Source organism: Pleurodeles waltl, chromosome 6 (genome assembly GCF_031143425.1).
Source record: "Pleurodeles waltl isolate 20211129_DDA chromosome 6, aPleWal1.hap1.20221129, whole genome shotgun sequence".
Taxonomy (NCBI): domain Eukaryota; kingdom Metazoa; phylum Chordata; class Amphibia; order Caudata; family Salamandridae; genus Pleurodeles; species Pleurodeles waltl.
The window spans coordinates 1,524,453,316-1,524,471,653 of record NC_090445.1 but is presented as its reverse complement, the minus strand read 5'-3'; the positions used below and the strand labels follow the sequence as shown (position 1 = coordinate 1,524,471,653).

The 18,338-nt window shown below is 44.2% G+C and overlaps 1 protein-coding gene across 1 annotated transcript in view; it reads right to left on the bottom strand.

Moving 5' to 3' along the window:
- The window catches only part of LOC138301785 (taste receptor type 1 member 3-like), a 164,873-nt gene that overhangs the window by 48,180 nt on the left and 98,355 nt on the right, over positions 1 to 18,338 (bottom strand). Inside the window, exon 4 of the mRNA XM_069242287.1 lies at positions 13,332 to 13,424. Within this exon, the coding sequence (XP_069098388.1) occupies positions 13,332 to 13,424 (93 nt within the window). The remainder of the gene's footprint in view (positions 1 to 13,331; positions 13,425 to 18,338) is intronic.

The following is an 18,338-nucleotide window of genomic DNA, read 5'->3' as shown; positions in this document are numbered from 1 at the left end:
CGGTTAAGGAATAATAAATATTGACAGAAATATTAAACTCACAACCAAATAGTATATCATGGCCAGCTGTTGGAATATGCTCTGAACTCAGTGCAGCTGAGGCCTTCGCCCCACTCGAGTTTTTAAGTTGGAAATGTGGAGAGGTTGTTGTGTTCTAAGGATGATATCACAAAGATGACAGAACCACTGAAACTTCAAGATATACTTGATTTATTATGAAGTTTGTAGAATACATATAGAGCTCATGAACCTAAATTGTGCCTTCTGTTTCTCGATCTCCAACTCCCCTCTCCAACTGCTGGTTCACTAAAGATCCAGAACCAGAACACAAAGACTGCTCGTACATAGCTATGTTCACAAGGCACAACATTATGTGTGAGTCGTATACACATATATATATCTATGTATATACATATGTATTCAAACACTAAAATCATTCAAATATGGTGGTTTCTTAGAAATTCGACCAAACCTTGTCACCTTACGTTCATCAGACAGCATATCATTTTCAACACTTTCATTAGACAAAACACCCTGTTCAACATCTCTCACCTCCTCACAAGCAGACTCACCACACTTAGCATAAATATGATTTGAATTAAAACTTGTGCTACCCCTGGTACTTGTTCCACCATAACTCCCATGTTGATATACACAAGACAACAAATCACCAGGACTCTGTAGAAGTAGTAAAATCTTTATTCGGATATAATAATATCCACAGAAGAAACACCAATTAAAACATACAGGCAAATCACTGAAACCATACATACGTTTAAGATACTAAAATGCACGCGAGATAACGAGGCATATAAAATATAAATAACAATTACAGGTCCTCCCCTATATGCAATTCAAAGAAACACCTATCACATGAAATGTAAAAACATATAAAATATCAAAAGCACTTAAAGGTCCTTGCCTATGAACAAATCATCCCAACTGTTTTAAAACAGCATCCTCTTATGCCAGGCCACAGCTCCTTTAAAAAAATGTCCCACAGAGCTACATACCTCATAATCATTTAACTACCAAAGAAAAAGAAAGCAGCCCTGCAATTGGTAAAGCTATAATTCCGTAACAGAGGTACCAAGCGCAATTTTCTTAGAGGTGCATAGTATTTACAGAAGAACATGAAATGTAGCAGCGTTTGTGGGGAGTGCTCATCACAGGGGCAGATACAGATAGTGCTGGAGGAGAACTGTCCTTGAGGAAAGGACAGGAATCAGTAAAGGGACCCTAGTCTGAAGCGGGTTAAAAGCAATCTCTCATACACATTATGTAAAACAATAAATAAGGGGCTAGGCCCAGGCACATTTGTACCATACAGTAATCTTTGACAGTTACCTTGGCCACTTCATTTGATTCACGAGCCGCCCACCTTAACTCAAGGAAGCGGTCACATATCCACGTTTTGTCTTTTTTGGTAAGCAAATGCCAGTTTTTTAACAAATGTGGGCAACCTTCTTCATTCAGAAGTCCTTTGATGTATTTCATCCATGGGATTGAACAAGCGGGATCACTAAGAAGGCAATCCTGAATTATCAGCTGGTTGAGGGCGGCTTCTTTATTAAGCCAAATTGCAGACCAGAGCTCCAACGGGGCAACACTAATTCTATCCTGTAAGTATTCAAGAACCAACTCTTGGTGGACAGAAAAATGGGGAGTAGAGGGCGGGACACCCAACAACTGGCGACAGAATCGATTTTCCTCTACATGAAAGTTTCCAGCATCTTTATACCCCCACAACCCCATGGCATAGGTAACAGCCGGCAGACGTTTTCTCTTATAAACCTCCAATATGGGGGCAACCGGCTTCCACCCTATATTGGCGGCCAGGGAGTGGGTAATACCCACTCTACGCACCATGTGCAAAATCCTGTTTTTTAAGCAGGGACGCCAACAGCATGCTTCTTCAAATTCTAGCCCCAGATATGACAAGGAACGTACTTTTGTTAAAGTTCGTTCTCCCGCATAGGGCACGGCTTAGTATTTTTAGGGCCACAAACCACTACAAAGGTCTTCGAGCAGTTGGTTTCCAGGTCTAAATTTTTCATCAACTCAACAAAACTATCCACTAGCAGTTTGAGTCCATTTGCAGTCCTCGGCAGTAAAACTGCATCATCTACATACAGTAGGGCTGGAATGGCGTTATTGTGTATGCGGGGCACATCAGCTCCTGTAGAAATCAAGGTTTTCTCTAGGTTATTAAGGTATAAAAAACAGAATGGGGATGAGGACACACCATTGGCGAACACCCCGACTTACACCAAAATGGGAGGTGGTCTCGCCATTCAACCCATACCTTATTTTTGTCCTCTGGCCCTGGTAAAGGAGTCTCAAAAGATCTACTAGGCTGTCATCAAGACCCATCTTTAGAAGAATTGCCCAGAGCTTTTCCCTATTAACATAATCAAACATGCTAGACAAGTCCATAAAGGCCAAGTGATGGGACCCATCTTTCACATACTTGTACTTGGCCTTAAGAAAGTAAAGGTTCAGGCACTGCTCAATAGTACCCAGACTTTTCCTGAAACCATATTGGGCCCAAGAAATAATTTTTTTCCCCTGCACCCAAGAGATCAAACGTTCCAAAACCACCCTTCCCATTAATTTTGAGGAGGAGTCTAGCAGCGAGATTGGCCGATAGCACCTAGGGTCTAGGGTATTGCCTTTTTTCAAAATTGGAACCACTACAAAAGTTTGCCACGATATAAGGGGACCAACCCTGCACACCATATTAAAAATCCTGGTCAACAAAGGGGCCCAAAACACTGGGTATTTTATGAAAAGGCCCATCGGGATCCGATCCGGACCGGGGGCCTTATTTGGGAGACTGTCACGAATCGCCTTTAGGACCTCATTCTGTAAAAAGAGGGAACAAGGGTTCAAGGGCAAAGTTATCTGTACAGATTGACCCCTTACCTCGTTAGCCCCATAGATACCTGAAAAATGGCCAACCCAAGCATGAGGTTATCAGATATGCGATGTAATTGCTTCTGGCAGTTTGCCATCTGAGAGGCTAGCCCGAACTACCCTCCAAAAAGCCTAGGAGTCCTTCATTTTAGAGGCATCTATTATATTTTCCCACTGCTCTATCTTAACTTCAGCCTTCTGCTGTTTTACCGCCTGGGTGTATGCCTTTCTACAAGCAATGACAGTGGCTTTGTCTCTAGGATTTTGGCTAACTGCCTGGCGCAGGGAGGCATTGGCTACCCTACACGATCTATCAAACCACGGGCAGCCAGTCAAAGGGACATTTTTAATTGGTCTACTCATGAGTTCCCTAATATAAGACGTGAACTCAGCAAAACCTTTTAGGCAAATATAGGGTCCCCACTGCTTATTTGACCTAATGTTTGTAGTGATGGGGGGAGGTTTGCACCTGGTCCATAATAAACGCCAGATTTGCTGAGAAATACAACTACACTCCTACAATTGTCCTTTGTCCCTAGTTTTAGTCTGGGACCAAGGTCTCTCTGTTTAGTCTGGGAGGGCACTTTAATTTGGATCGCCAAGGGGTTATGGTCACTGAAAACTGAGGGAATCACTTCAAGCCCATTGTTCAGGGATAAGAGATTCTGGGAAACAAATATGTAATCAATTGTAGAGCTGCAGCCCAGGGCAATAAAAGTTGGTGCCACTGAGATATCTGGGCAGGATCTGGGGCTAACCAAGTCGTGCACCAGAAGGAGGGCATATAGGTGCCGTCCCTTCGGGTTCAGCCCCGTTTGATCCATTTCCCTACTAGTGGGATCGAAGGGAGAATCCACTGAGGTGGATACATCTCTCAATTTGGCATTGAAATCCACTGCCAAATGTACATTAAAGGGCCTGCCACTCGCATGAGCCCTATCAGTCAAACAACTGATAGCTAGAGAGAGGTCAAGAAAGGAAGAGTTGTTAGTAGATGCAAAGTTATTGTTGCAGTAATTCACCAGATAAATTCTTAACTTGCCACCCCAATGAACTTCAAATGCATTAATTCTATCTGAGTCCGTTGTTATTGGTAAGGCCTTGTAATCAAGACTGACCTTAAACCAGGCCACCAGGCCCCCTTTAGCACGACGTGAAGGTGAGGCGGTGCCAAACTTACTAAAGCTGGTGTATCCACCAATAACCAATTCTGAAACAGCCCAGGTTTCCTGCATAAAGATAATATCAAAATGTGATGTAAATAGCCGCCAAGCCCTTGCCCTCTGTCTTTGAAGCCAAACTGGCCACATTCCAACTAAGGAGTTTCCAGTGTTGAGTTTTATCAGTTGATGAACACCTCTTGGATGGCAAAGCAGACAGTTTCTCTGGAACATTTACAGGTGGATTAACTTCAGATACAATCTGCTGGGTGACAATATGTCCCTTCTCCCCCGAATTCCCCTCCCCAGTAGTTCTACTAGGCTCAATTTGGGCTGCCAGTGGTAGACAACCCACCAATTCACTCAAAACAGAGTAGTGATTGCTAAGTGGAAGGTGGCTTGGAAGGGAGCGGCTCCCTGAGCCCCTTAGAGGGGCTTGATGGAAAGTCTCAGTGTTCTCAGTGTTCAGTGTCCATGGGACCACTGCCTGCTCTGAAAAAACATTATTGTGAGCATTCACAAAGGGGAAGAGGTCCCATGGGGACCCCTTCCCGTTTGCGAATGAGTTACCATCCACTTGAAGTGGATGGTAACTGCGGGTTGATTTGCGACCGCTTTCGCGGTCACAAATCAACCGTACATCGCGGCGCGACTCGCAAATAGGTAGGGAACGCCCCTTCCTATTTGCGAGTCTGAAACACATTTTGGAGTCGGTACCGACTCGCAATATGTGTTTCAGCATCGCGTGAGGGGATTAGTGCCTCGCAAATGGCGTTTTTCGCTGTTTGCAAGGCGCTAATGCCTTCCTACATCTGGCCCCTAATCTGTTTCAGCCTCACCATACTGGCATCAGCGAGCGTTAAAATTTCCCTGCCAACATTCGGATCTCCGAAGTTGACAATCATGAGGTCTCCAAGTGATTGTCTCCTCACTGAGCCTATACCACCCACCGGACGGACAAACAGGATCTCTGTAAAAAGGTCCCACATACAGCTTACATTTGTATTAACCAAAAAATAACTGTTTTTAAGGGCTGAGGTAGATTCGTTTATGGGGCCTTGAACCTTAGGGCCATTATCCAGAATGACCACATATGGGCAAGAGGCTGGTGACAGATTTATAACCGGGTACTGGGGTAGGGGGTGGACATCCTGCTGTTGTTCATGCTGGCTACCAAGGGATGGAGTACTATTTGCAATTTGAGGATTAAGCTCCTGTGTGTGTGAATTTACAGGAAGAGTGGCCAGCTGGTCAATTGAGCTACTGTCTCTACCCCCATTCTGAAAGCCTGTAGAGATTTGTGTGGCTACTTTAGGAAGGTGATTTGGTCTCAAAACCATCCCCCTAACAGAGGGGCAATCGGGGGCCCCTGACTGAGATGCTACTGACCGTGCTTGCAGGGGGTCCTTCACCGACACTGAGACTAAATTACCCAAACTAGATTCTAGTGTTGCTAATCAAGTATGGATTAGTTTCAGCTTAGAGTCCAATAAATCATTGAACCAAATCTTCAGCGAGGCCCAAGGGTCAACATGAGAGTATCTTGAGTCAAGGGCTGTGACTTTTGGGGCAGTTTTAATTTTTGATTTAGCAATCCTCCATCACCTTTTTGGTAATGGGCGGGAGTCAAAGGAGCCACAGAGAACATCTGGCATACCGGAACAATTAATAGTACTCACATCTACATCACCAGCTATGTTATCCAAAACCAGCCCTTCCAGGTCCACGCAAGGGGTTTGAGTAACAGGGGCCGGGGGTGGAGCATCACGCGAATATTTGCAGAACCAATGTTGCATATGGCGGAAGGGCTCAAGGGCTTGCTAGGGAGCCTAGATTTAATATCCTCTATCCACTAAAGAAAAGTGGCGCTCTGACAACTTAATTTAATTTGAAACCTAATCCACTGCGGGTACCAGAAAGTTATCAATGGAGGACCAGGAATGAGGTTGTGAAGTGGACGTGGAACTTGCAGTCACCTTTCTTTTCCCCATTGTGCCACAGGTCACTAGGGAAAAGGCTACCAAGATTTAAAAATGCCTACGACAGTAATAACCCAAATATATGCATCAAAAAGTTAAAGTCTAAAGAGTATGGGCCCAGCCCAGCCTCTGATGGTCTCTGACGGGCTAAGACGGGCCCGTCTCGGCCCGGTGTTCACCCGTACTCGTCCCACGCTCATCCCGCGATGCGAAGTGCCCCCACATGCTTTATAGCGCTCGTTGGTCTGGTCAAGTGGTGCAGGTGCTGTGGAAAATGGCTGCCCGTGGGGCCTCAAAGCAATCTGGGATATGTAGTCCCTTCAAAGTTGCTAGCGCATCCCCAGAACTCTGTGATTTTTTGGCAAAAAGTTTACCCTGCATTTTATTAATCAGAACCAAAAGTTCCATCTTCAGGTTTCACAGAACTGAGTGCTACCTCAACCACCCGAAACAGACCTCTAAAACTGAAACAGGTTTTGAACCTCATAGGTCTCATATTCTTCAACAAAACCCAAGAACTTACTTCACATCTTCAGACCAAACAAAATGAAATGTTTTCTGTCATAATATGCTTTCAAGAAACACCCATTCACCAGCCCTTGAACACTTTGCATTCAACGAGTCGCAAAATCATGTTTGGAAAGAATATCAAGGAAAAGATATCATGTGGACAAAACATTGCCTCAGGAATATCAGTGGCAGAAATATTGTGAAGTTAAGTTTCTATGGGAAAGCAAAGGTTTACTATACTAAACTCTGCCTATACATACCTTAACGATATATATGTCTTCAAGGTAGGTATGGAGTAAATAATAGTTAATCTATACTTACCTATTTGCACTTGCTTTCCGATATTTTGATCCCTGATATTTTTTACACAATATTCTGTCCACACAATATTTTTGCAATCAATATTCTATCAGACATCCCATGAATTAACTCAGTTTTAGCCTTCCTGCTTCTTAACAAACAAAACAAAGGGAAACACGTCAGTGGTACTATGATGGCAATTGTTATACACCCATATGTTTCCTCTCACAAAATCTCCACATCTTCACCACAAGTCAACACACTCTGTATAACATCTTTAAGAATTCTGTTGGCTTTCTCAGCCTCGCCATTGACTTGGGGACTGTATAATGTGACTGTAAAATGCTTAACACCACAATCATGTAAATATGTTTTCATTATTTTCAAAATCAATTGCTCCATTACCATTTACCATTTCAGAAGGTGAACCTGCAACTGAAAAAAAACCCTCTTCAAAAAGTCAATGGCAACTTGTGAAGACATTTGCGTAACAAACTCATAGTAAATCTATTAAAAAAGTAATCTGTAATTACTATGAGATACCACTCGTGTACCAGTAGTTGTATAAATTGCTCAGGAAAGTCAATAACCACTTTTTCCCAAGCATGCTCAGAAACTGGTACCGGTTATAAAAGACTATCTTTGAGCTTCCAATATTTGTTGGACTTCAGACTGGTTTCACATGTACCAGCATTCGAATCGACTAGCTCATCCATAGTAGGGCATGAAAAATATTGTCTTAAAATTTCATAATGGAGGTTGCTCGTTAATGGCCAGTTTGTGCAAAATCCATACCTTTTTGCCTCAGACTGACTGGAGCCACAAACTTTTCACATCTCAATAATAATACATCATTCTGTATAGACAGATCAGCTACTTGAAAAAAACTCAACAACTCACCATATAAATGCTTGACGGAGGGCCAACTATCCCGCACAAAGTGCATGACCTTAACCATAACTGAATCACATTCACGTGCCTCCACCCACTCTTTTACAAAAACAGACCCCGAATAATGTTTGATCACATCCACAACTGCAACAACACATTCATTTTTGTCATCCTTGTCACACCTTTCACCACCATCACTGAATGATAGTCTGGTCAGACAATCCACTTGAATATTCGCACCACCCGCAATGTATTGTACCTCAAAACAAAACAATTTTGAAAAAATACGAATCGACATGAAAATGCAGGGCTCAAATTGGAACACTTGTCTCCTAGTAAATAAATCAAGGGTTTATGATCTGTACACAGACGAAATATGGTTCCCAAATACAATTCTCAAACTCCTTATTGCCTCACACACATGCAAGTGTTTCCCTTTCAATAGTACTATACTTTCAGTTTCTATGAGAGCTCTAGATGCAAAAGCTATGGTATTTTCATACTTTCACACTCTTTGGCACAACACAGCTCCAAATCCAATACCACTGGCATTAACAGTTATAATGCACGGCTTACCCTGAAATGTGCCTTTAGTGGAGGAACTCTTCTTTAATGCTTTCAAAGACGACTTTTTCCTTCTCAGTCCAAATGCATTTTTCCGTTGTCTTCAACATTTTTAAAGGTTCTATAATAATACTATAGCCTTGGACAAAACTAATAGTCACTTAGCCCAGTGAATGATTTAAGTTGATCTTTGTTAGTAAGACACAAAGCATCCCTCAAAGCTTTAGAAAAGGTTTATTTCCTTCCACAGTTATACTATGACCTAAATAGTCAAAAGATAGTAGTAAATAGTCAACAGAGTCATTCAAAAACTTGCATTTATCTTTCAACATAGTCATAGCATGCTCTTGTTAAATACTTAAAAAATTATCCAATATACAATAATGTTCGTTGACATCCCTGCCAAAAGTACGAATGTCATCCAGGAAGGCTTGCCCTCCCGCAACACCCTTAAACAGACACTGCATTAACTTTTTTTAAACGCTAGCTGCCGAAGCTAAACTAAACTGCAACCAGAGCTATTTATAAGCCCTAAAGGGGGTCACAAAAGTAGACAACAGCTTTGATATATCTTCTAGAACTACTTGGTGGAAAGCAGCTTTCCGTTCAATGGTAGTAACACATTTAGCACCCCCAATAGCAGAGTCAATAGAGTCAGAGTCAATAATTCCTGAAACTTGGACAGGAGGTGACAATCAACCAAAATGTTATTATTTAATGACCTGAGATCAGCACATAAACACATTTGCCCCCTCGTTCTTTTTCATGATGACAACTGCACTAACACATGCAGAGGAATTCACTGGCATAATGATATTATTGTTGAATAAATCTCCAAGATGCTTAGCACATCTTTTCTAATAGTAAGTGGTACATTACGTATTTTGTGCTCTACCGGAACAGCTACATCTTTCAAGATGATTTTGTGTTCAAAACCTTTGACCATTCCTATCTTTGCGGAAAACACACTGTCATATATTTTAAGAAAACCCTCTACATCTTCAGATGTTTGTTCAACAAGCATAATAGGTGTTGTTGGACCTGGCCTTAAAATGATTCTCAACATTCCTTGATCCACCCAATCCATAGTAATTCTTTTATTAACTGCTATATATATTTTGGTGATAACTTCCCTACCTGAAAAATGCAAAGAGTCTTCAAAAAAACAAAGCCCAGTGTTTGAATTTCCTCAATACTACAGGCAACAGCGCGAATATCAGATTGACATCTTTTGTTACCTCAAAGCACCTTAAAAGTAGACTCATCCAGCATGGCCACAGGTGACTCAGAATCAGCCATTTTACCCAATAAACACATTACAAAATAGACCATTTTTATCAGCTATTTTACCGCCATCAACTTGCACAGTTAAAACACACTAGAAACATTCTCAGTAACCTCTTGAACGTCTTCCTGTTGAACACTTCTGACTTTGACCGAATTGTACTTTTACCAACGCACATGAAATGGCCAATTTTCCTGCACCTATTGCATTTCTTCCTGATTGCTGAACACTTAACACTATTACCAATTGACAATAGATCCACATCTATAACAATATGCACCCCATGGAAATCACTTGTTTGTGGCTTCTTATACTTCACTAAGAACATTCACACTCATATGATCATTTTCACTAGTTTCTCCAGCAATCACTCTCACAGACCACATTGAATGCTCTATACCCTTAGCAATCTTAGTTGTCTCCACCAGTGAAGGATTGGTGCAACACAACAAATGTTCTAGAACTTTTTTAGATGCACAGTTCCGCACAATCTGATCTTCTTTCTATTGGTCAACTCAATTCTCAACATTCCAAGTGATTGCTAGGATCCTTAAAGAAGTCATATAGTGATCAATGCTTTCACAATTGGATTGCTTCCTGGACTAGAAGTTGAAGTGCTCCACAGCCACACTCAATGCATCAAGAAAGATAACAAAAGCCTTCTGTGTGCTTCAATATAAACATTCCATCCATCCCTGTCTGCTTCTCTTGGCAGTATTTCAGACACATGATCAAAAATCTTTTGACCTTCAGATCTCAAGCAATTGAAATATAATGCAAGCTGTGTAGGTGGTGAATAGTTTACACCATAAGTGGCAACAAAACAATTTTCAAACACTATATTCAATGCTTCAATTGCTGCACTTTTTTTGCCAGAATTTTGTAAAATATTTGGAGGTTGCTGGACATATCTCCTCCATTAGCCATGCTGAAATTGTAGTCACCTCCCTCTAGTGTATTGTAACAGTACAACAGTTAAAATAATAGTTTGATAAACAGAAGAAAGCGTTATCACTGAATAACTACTTGATATATATCCATCATTTGACACTTGTTGGATTTCTTTACTCCCAATCCTCGAACTTGTGAATCAAAATGCAATATTCACTGCTTCAGTATTCATGACTACACATCATACAGACTTCAAGGTTTTCCCAATTTAAAATTCCACATTCTTCTGGCACATCATCCAACTGCTACCTTAAAGTGTACCGGGCAGGCAATCGAAATTGCCACATGCATACACGCATGCAACGGATTCCAGTGCGCCAATTCAATGTTCGTGTCCTTTTCACATTTTGCATGGAGCTTCAATCAATGCTGAAGTACTGTCTCCTTTGGTGTAACACAGTCTGTTCACAACAGCTTGTAAATATCTACAAGCTCACTGATGATTGTGACTATCACTCAGCAACTCACACTTCTGTGGCACCTCCGGCTTCTCCCTTCACAAGGAACTCCGCATGGCCATTGTCCATTAATGGCTAAGCAGATCACAGTTGGTTCTCAGCTCTTCCCCATAATGTTGTGCTCCTAAGAAGGTATCACACAGATGACAGGAACAGGAAAGGTTCAAGATATACTTGATTTATTCATGAAGTTTGTAGAATACATAGATCCCGCAAATCCTGCAAAGCTCCAAACTAGTGTCAAAAATGTTGACGCTAGTTCCCCTAACTACCGCCATGGTGCGCCGTATCTTTTTTTTCATGTTTGTATATTAGTTTTCAGTCTTATGAAAGACATTACAATATATTATTTCACTGAGCAAAGTGCCATCCTTATAGACAGTATCAGTGCTCATACAATTAGACCTTGTTTAGTCGGAGGCCCACCAAAGAGTCTCTCTGTACAAAAACATGTAAACATTTTTTATATACATCAACAGAACTATTAAACAAAAAAACATAACAATGCATTGGTGGGACTATATATGTTGCGATGGGATACGATGGGATGGAGTGAGTGCTGTTTTCAGTGCAGTGCTGAGCATCCAGGGACAGTGGTATGTAATGGAGACGTTCATTGTCGACATCTTGATATATACATGGGGCATAGCATCCCAGGGTGGATGTAAATCACTCTTGGCCTCCACGTTAATTACAAGTGGATCCCAGCATTCCCCACCCATACAGATAATACCTCGAGCTCGAAGCCAACAAAGATGATGTGCTTCTGCTTTGGACCAAGTTAACAGATCTTTTAACCATTGGGATATGGCCGGAGGGGTCGGAGATTTCCAAGCCATAGCAATCCTGCGTTTAAATAATACAAAGGCTAAATCAATGAACATGTGAAGGTACTTATCCCCTTTTTTTAAGGGACAAATGCCCAAGAGACAAAAGGTAGGTGTCACGGGTAGGGTATGGGTGGTCAGGCCCGATACTATCATGGTTATCATTTGCCAGGTGGTTTGTAACACCGGGCATTCCCACACCATATGGTAAAATCCCACTAAGGGCAAAGTGCAGCGTGGGCAACCCGGGCTGTGTGCGGGATACATGCGGTGGATGCTATGGGGGTCCAGATATGCTTGATGTATAGAATTCAATTGTGTAAATCTGAATCTAGCATTTCTGGAAATCCCCTTTACAGTCTGTAAAGCCCTACTCCATTCTGCATCAGTTAGTGGCTGCTGCAACGCCACGTTCCACTTCTCATGCGCATTCTGTAGGGGGTTGACTTCAGGTGAATGTAATGCCGCTTATAAGGTGGTAATAGTGTGACGAGTGCTCCTGGCTAACAAAAAAATATGTAATGTATGAGATGTGAGTGGTTCTGTGTCCACTACTCCACAGAGGCCAAGCATGACCTGTATTGTAACATAATAGGTGAGAAATTTTCCTGGTGCAATAGAGTATCCAGTGATGACGTCCTGAAACGACCTAAGTGTACCTTCCGAGAATAAATGCCTCACCCGGGTAATCCCTTTTTCAGTCCATTGGTTGGGATCATGAGCTTGTGTTTTCTGTACTATCCCGGGTATTTCCCAAACGGAAATCTCCAATGAATAAGGGATGTGTGGGCCCTTGAGAAGTAGAAAACGATGCCAGCATGTGTGGGCTACTTTCATTGGCTGTGTCATAGTATTGTGAGGGCTACTAGTGTCTGTTAGCCAAGTGTACACCGCTACAGTCCCTACGCGGGACTGTATAGCGTGTGATTCCGGGTGTGTTGGTGAGAGTAACCATGTCACCGGCTATCGTAGCTGAGCTGCTGCATAATATAGCTCGAAATTTGGGGCACCCAACCCACCTTATGTCAGTGGCCTTGGAGTTTTGACAGGGCTACCCTGCGGCATCCATCACCCCAAATCAAATCCAGGAACAGGCCATCAAGCATCTTGAAGAAGGCACGCGGTACCACTACAGGTAATGCTGAAAATAGATATAGCAGTCTGGGTAGGATTAACATATTGGATATCGCCACACGGCCAATCGGCGAGAGTGGTAAAGATCGCCTGAAAGTGAGGGAATTATGGATATTTGCAACCCCCTTGTACAAGTTACAATCAAGGAGGTCATGTGTCGCATGATAAACATGAACTCCTAAGTACTTGAAGGTGTCATAATTCCACTGCAAGTGGGAGTCAGCTGCGATCACTCTTTTGGTGGGGGGACATGGGTCCAGCGGGAACACGCATGACTTGGACCAGTTAACCTGGAGACCCGAGATCTCACCAAAGGTCTACAGGCGCGGTTCAATCTATGGAAGTGTGGCACGTACATCCTTAAGGTAGATGAGAGCATCTTCGGCGTAGAGAGACATGACGTGGAATCGCCGCAAGTCTTGTGTACCCCAGGCTTCAGCACCATCACGCTGATAACAGGAAAGGAGTTCCACGGTCAAGGCAAAGAGAAGCGACGAGAGCAGGCATCCCTGACGCATCCCCCTCTGAATATCAAAACAATTATAAATAACCTGACCTGTCTTCTTCACCCTGGCCAGCGGTTCAGTGTACAACGTGTTAATCCATCTGAGAAGTCACAGTCCGAATCCCATATATTCGAGACTCACAAAGAGAAAATCCCATCCCAGGGTATCAAAGGCTTTTTCTATGTCTAAGGAAACTGCCACTTAGTGTGGGTCATCAGGTGGGGTATTTTGAATGATATGCAATAGGTGCTGTATGTTGAGAAAAGTAGTGCAGCCTGGAATGAAGTCTGATTGATCATGGTGGACTAATGTTTGCATTATAGGGATTATTCAGTTTGCCAGTAACTTCCCCAATACCTTGCAAACCAAATTTAGCAAAGACAGGGGACGAAATGGACTAACGTCCAGTGGATCCCACCCCGGTTTAGGTAGCACCACTATTAGGGTTTCGCGTAAGGATTCTGGTAGGCGGTCCTGCTCAAATGCCTCTCGAAAGCCTTCCAAAAGTCGCAGCGTGACAGCAGTGGAGTAGGTGGTGTAATATTCGATTGGAAGGCCATCTGCACCTGGCGTTTTGTTACAAGCAATTTATGATATGGCTTCCTTGATCTCATCAAGCTGAATGGGTTGCTCCATACCATCGCGTTGGGTATTATTGAGTCTAGGTTGGGATACCCCTCCCATAAATTCCTGCACGCAGCTCAGATTCAGGGTAGCCAGTTTCTCATAGAGCTTTCGGTAGTAATCACGAAAGGCTCCATTAACAGCTAATTGTGAAGTAGCTATTGTGTCATCAGCTAGTCTAATCGACATACACTGCGGTGTTCACCTCGGAGGGGCCAGACAAGCAACCTGCCCGAGCGATCTCCCTGTGCATGTTATAGAGCCATTTGTGTGCGGAAGTCATGATAGCTCAGGGCAGATTTTGCCTCGCCAGGGTGTATATGGTACTGTTGAAGCCGTGAGGGCAACACAGCGTGCCCTGCATCTTGTACTTCTACCTGACGCAGATCTCATTCCACCACAGAGAGATCTCGTAGCTATTGCCGTCTGACCCCCCAAGTAGTTGCCATACAGTGCCCCCGAATCACCAACTTATGGGTCTCCCACTCTGTGGCACGAAAAGAAGTTGAACTAGCATTAGTTTTGAAGAAATGTCGGATGCACTGCGATAGTGCGTCATGGAAGGGAGGGTCCAAAAGAGCCTCCATTTGGAGGCGCCAATTGGGGATGGTGGGTTGTGGTGATCCCCAGGACAGAACCGCCACCAATGGATTATGGTCCAAGTATGTCGTGCTAGGTATTCCAACCAGTCTAGAAGAGGCCCACTGTGGGTGATGCTAAAAACAATGTCAATCCTGGTATGCAGGTCAAGAACGGGTGAGTAAAACAAGTACTCAAGTTCTTGTGGGTGACCCAAGCACCATACATCGCTAAGACCCGCATGGGTGCTCCATCTCCTGAAGTGGTGGGAAATGCAGTTGCTTGTAGCTGAGATAGTGGGGGGTGGGAACGGTCTAAAGGCAAATCCAGGGTGCAAATAAAGTCTCCACCCCATATTACCGGAGATAGTGGTTCTCAAAAAGGGGAGGTATTAGAAAGTCTAGGAAGTGAGTTTGAGTCACATGAGGGGCATATATTGCTGCTCGATTAATGGGGGTTATATCTAGCTGACCCTCCAGAATGACATACCGGCCTCTGAATCTATTTTTTGGGTATTATGGCAAAGGGGACTCTCGGAGCCTCCCATACGCGAACTTCCCTGGCATAGGCAGATGTAATAGTGTCATATGTTTGTCCACGCCACCTAGATCGTAATCGATTCAGGTCCGTGGCCGTGAGTTGTGTCTCCTGAAGCAGTGCAATGTGAACCTGACAGCGCTTAAGATATGAGTATACCCTATGATTCTTGGTGAGGGATGCCATGCCTGCACATTCCAGGTAAAAATTCTGCATTGAGGAGTGTGCGTCAATGAAGGCATGATGGTATCATGTCCAATGCAGTAAGTGACCCGCTGGGCTACCAGTCGTACCTTGATACTCATAGTCCCCCATCCCTTACAATAGATACCTCCCATAATCATCCACAATGTTAGTGTTCCACGTGCAGAGCAACAATTCTGTACACAACAATACGGTGCAGAACACCACAAAACAAGCATGTAGGTCGAAGAACACCCTAATTGCATTAACAATCCCCCCAGGGCCGAAACAGCGAGGTGTACCACCCAATACACATAATCATACGCAAAATAACAATTGTAATGATAATTCTGTGAATAACGTGTCCAAGTAGGCATAGCGAAGGGGAGTGACTTGCACGTGCGTTCTGGTGCACCGTGCTAGAGCCCGCGTCTTAGTATGAAAGGGTCCTTCAATAAATCAGTATCGACGGAGAAGCCATGTCTGCAGTCGAGAGGTACAATGGAAGTAAGAGCTGTTGGTCTGCAGTACAGGACATATTGGAAATAAAAAAATCAGATGATGTCGTCTACTGAGCCGGGAGTGACGTGGGGTCCCCATTGCTGCATACTGAAGAGGCCTCCAATTTGCAATTCTCAGATCCAGATGTTCTCATATGGTCTGATCGAAGAGCAGTGAATGAGTTGGTTTGATGTTGTGTCACTGCTTCGACTGCTTGAGCTTGCTCTGCAGCTGCTTGATCACGATCTGGACGGGACCTTGGGGGTTTTCTGCGGTGTCGTCATGGTTTAGGTGTCACCCACGTGTCCCTTTCCTCCTCCTTCCCAAGTGTCGCAGTGAGGCCCTTGGCATGCAGCTAAGTCCACACATCCGCTGGTGTTTGAAAAACGTGCGTCTTTTCATTGTCCATGACTTTAAGCTTTGCTGGGTAGAGGCAAGCATATTTGATCTGTAGTTCGTGCAACTGCTGTTTAACTTTCATGTAAGAGCCACGTCTGCGTTGCACCTCCATAGTGTAGTCCGGGTAGTCAGAGATCGTGGTGTTGTCAAATTGCCATGGGCCTTTAGTGCGGAACAGTTGAAGAATGAGATCACGGTCGTGAAAGTTCAGTAGGTGGGCGATGAGAGGGAGCAGTGGTGCTCCCGCTTTGGGAGGGCGTACCAGGATGCGGTTGGCCCTTTCTATGGAGAACAAAGGAGGTGTTTTATCCTTCAACACAGTGTGCAGGAGCCACTCCTCGAAGAACAGATCACCCCTCTGCGTCCTCTGCCCTGCGATGTAAAGCAGATATCTCTTCCTGCATGTTCGCTATCTTTGTTTGCATGGCCTGAAGAGTCGGCGGCAAAGTTTGTGTGATTGATTCTGCCTGGGTAACCCTATCTGCCAACTTGCGATGGTCCGTTCTCAATAGGTTTACCTCTAGGGATACCAAGTCAATTTTAGCCTCCAGTGGGGTTTTGGTGTCCAGTATAGCATGCAGGATCTTCTCAAATTTCTCGGAGTGGCTATTAAGCGTTGATTCGAAGTGTTGAAAGTGACTTGTGATGGAGGGTCCGATGTGAGTCCGTCTCCTGTTTGCATGGTGTTGCCTACTGTTTTGGCGGGACGTGTTTTCCCCATGTCCTTTCAGACGGGGGAAATGGGCGAGTGACTATGGCCCATATTTATACTCGGTTTGTGCTGAATTAGCGTGATTTTTTTATGCAAATTCAGTGCAAACCTAACTCCATATTTATACTTTGGTGCTAGACACGTCTTTCGCCAAAGTTATGGAGTTTACATCATTTTCTGGAATTGGAAACCTACTTTGCATCAACAAGATGCAAGGATGGCCTTCCCGTGCAGAAAACAATGATATGGCTTTAGCGCCATATTTATCCCCCTGTGCTAAAATCTAGCACAGGCCGATGGGGGCCTTAAATATTGGCGCTAAGCTTGCCTAGCGCCATTATTTAACACCTGGGTCAAGGCAGGCGTTACAGGACCTGTGTGCCTTTTTCCACAGTCAGAGCCCACAGGTGCCCTTCCTTGGCCCCAGGGACACCCTCACCCACCCCCACCCACACCAGGAAGACACTGCTTTGAGTGTGTTGATGGATTAGCTCTGCCTCACAGTTCCACTAAATTATTGGAGATAGCCCGCCTGGCTCCCTGGGCATGTGAGGCGGCAGTCCACTCAGAGATGCCAATCACAATGCAGCAGAGACAATTCTGTGTTGCAGGGTGGCCAACAAGTAATTGCAAGTTTGTAGCTGTTTATTCCTTTTGTGTTACCTCAGTCTCTACCATGCCCCACTCTCTATGAGGATTCTCTGGGTGAGGTAACCACTTCTTCCACGAAAGTCAACAGAACACTATGAATGATCCGCGGCTGCGCTCAGTTCACATAGCAGTCTTAATGCTCTCTCATCCGCTTCAGCAGCTCACCGTAGACTCACGTCACATTCCCAAACAAGGGCCCCAGGTATCTCTCAGACCACACGTTATGCTTGTAACAGCAATGCGCAATGGCTGCCAAGAGCCCTCAGGAACCACTCTGCCCATAGGGGGTGCCAATGGGCTTGCACTAACCACCTCAAGGAGCTTTGCTCTTTCACAGCAGTCACACTGCCCGCAACTCTTATGGTGTTCCGGCTCGAATCATCTGACAGTCAGGTCCACGGTATCGCATCTCTCCTTGCAGCGCAGCCGTAGCTCCCAGATGCCCCTGGAGCACCCACTGGCTCTTGACGGGCTGGGACTTAGCTGTGTAGCTAGCAATGGATCCTCACAAGCACCCCTGGGCTCTTCCGATCCTTAGTGCAATCACGGGCCGTGGTGCCATTACCGTTGTCCACGTAGTGTCCGCAGCATCAGGTCAGGCGAGCCCCATTGTGACATGTGCGGCTCTGTTGCAGCCGTCCGAACGCGTCCGAGCTTGACTGGAGGTAGCG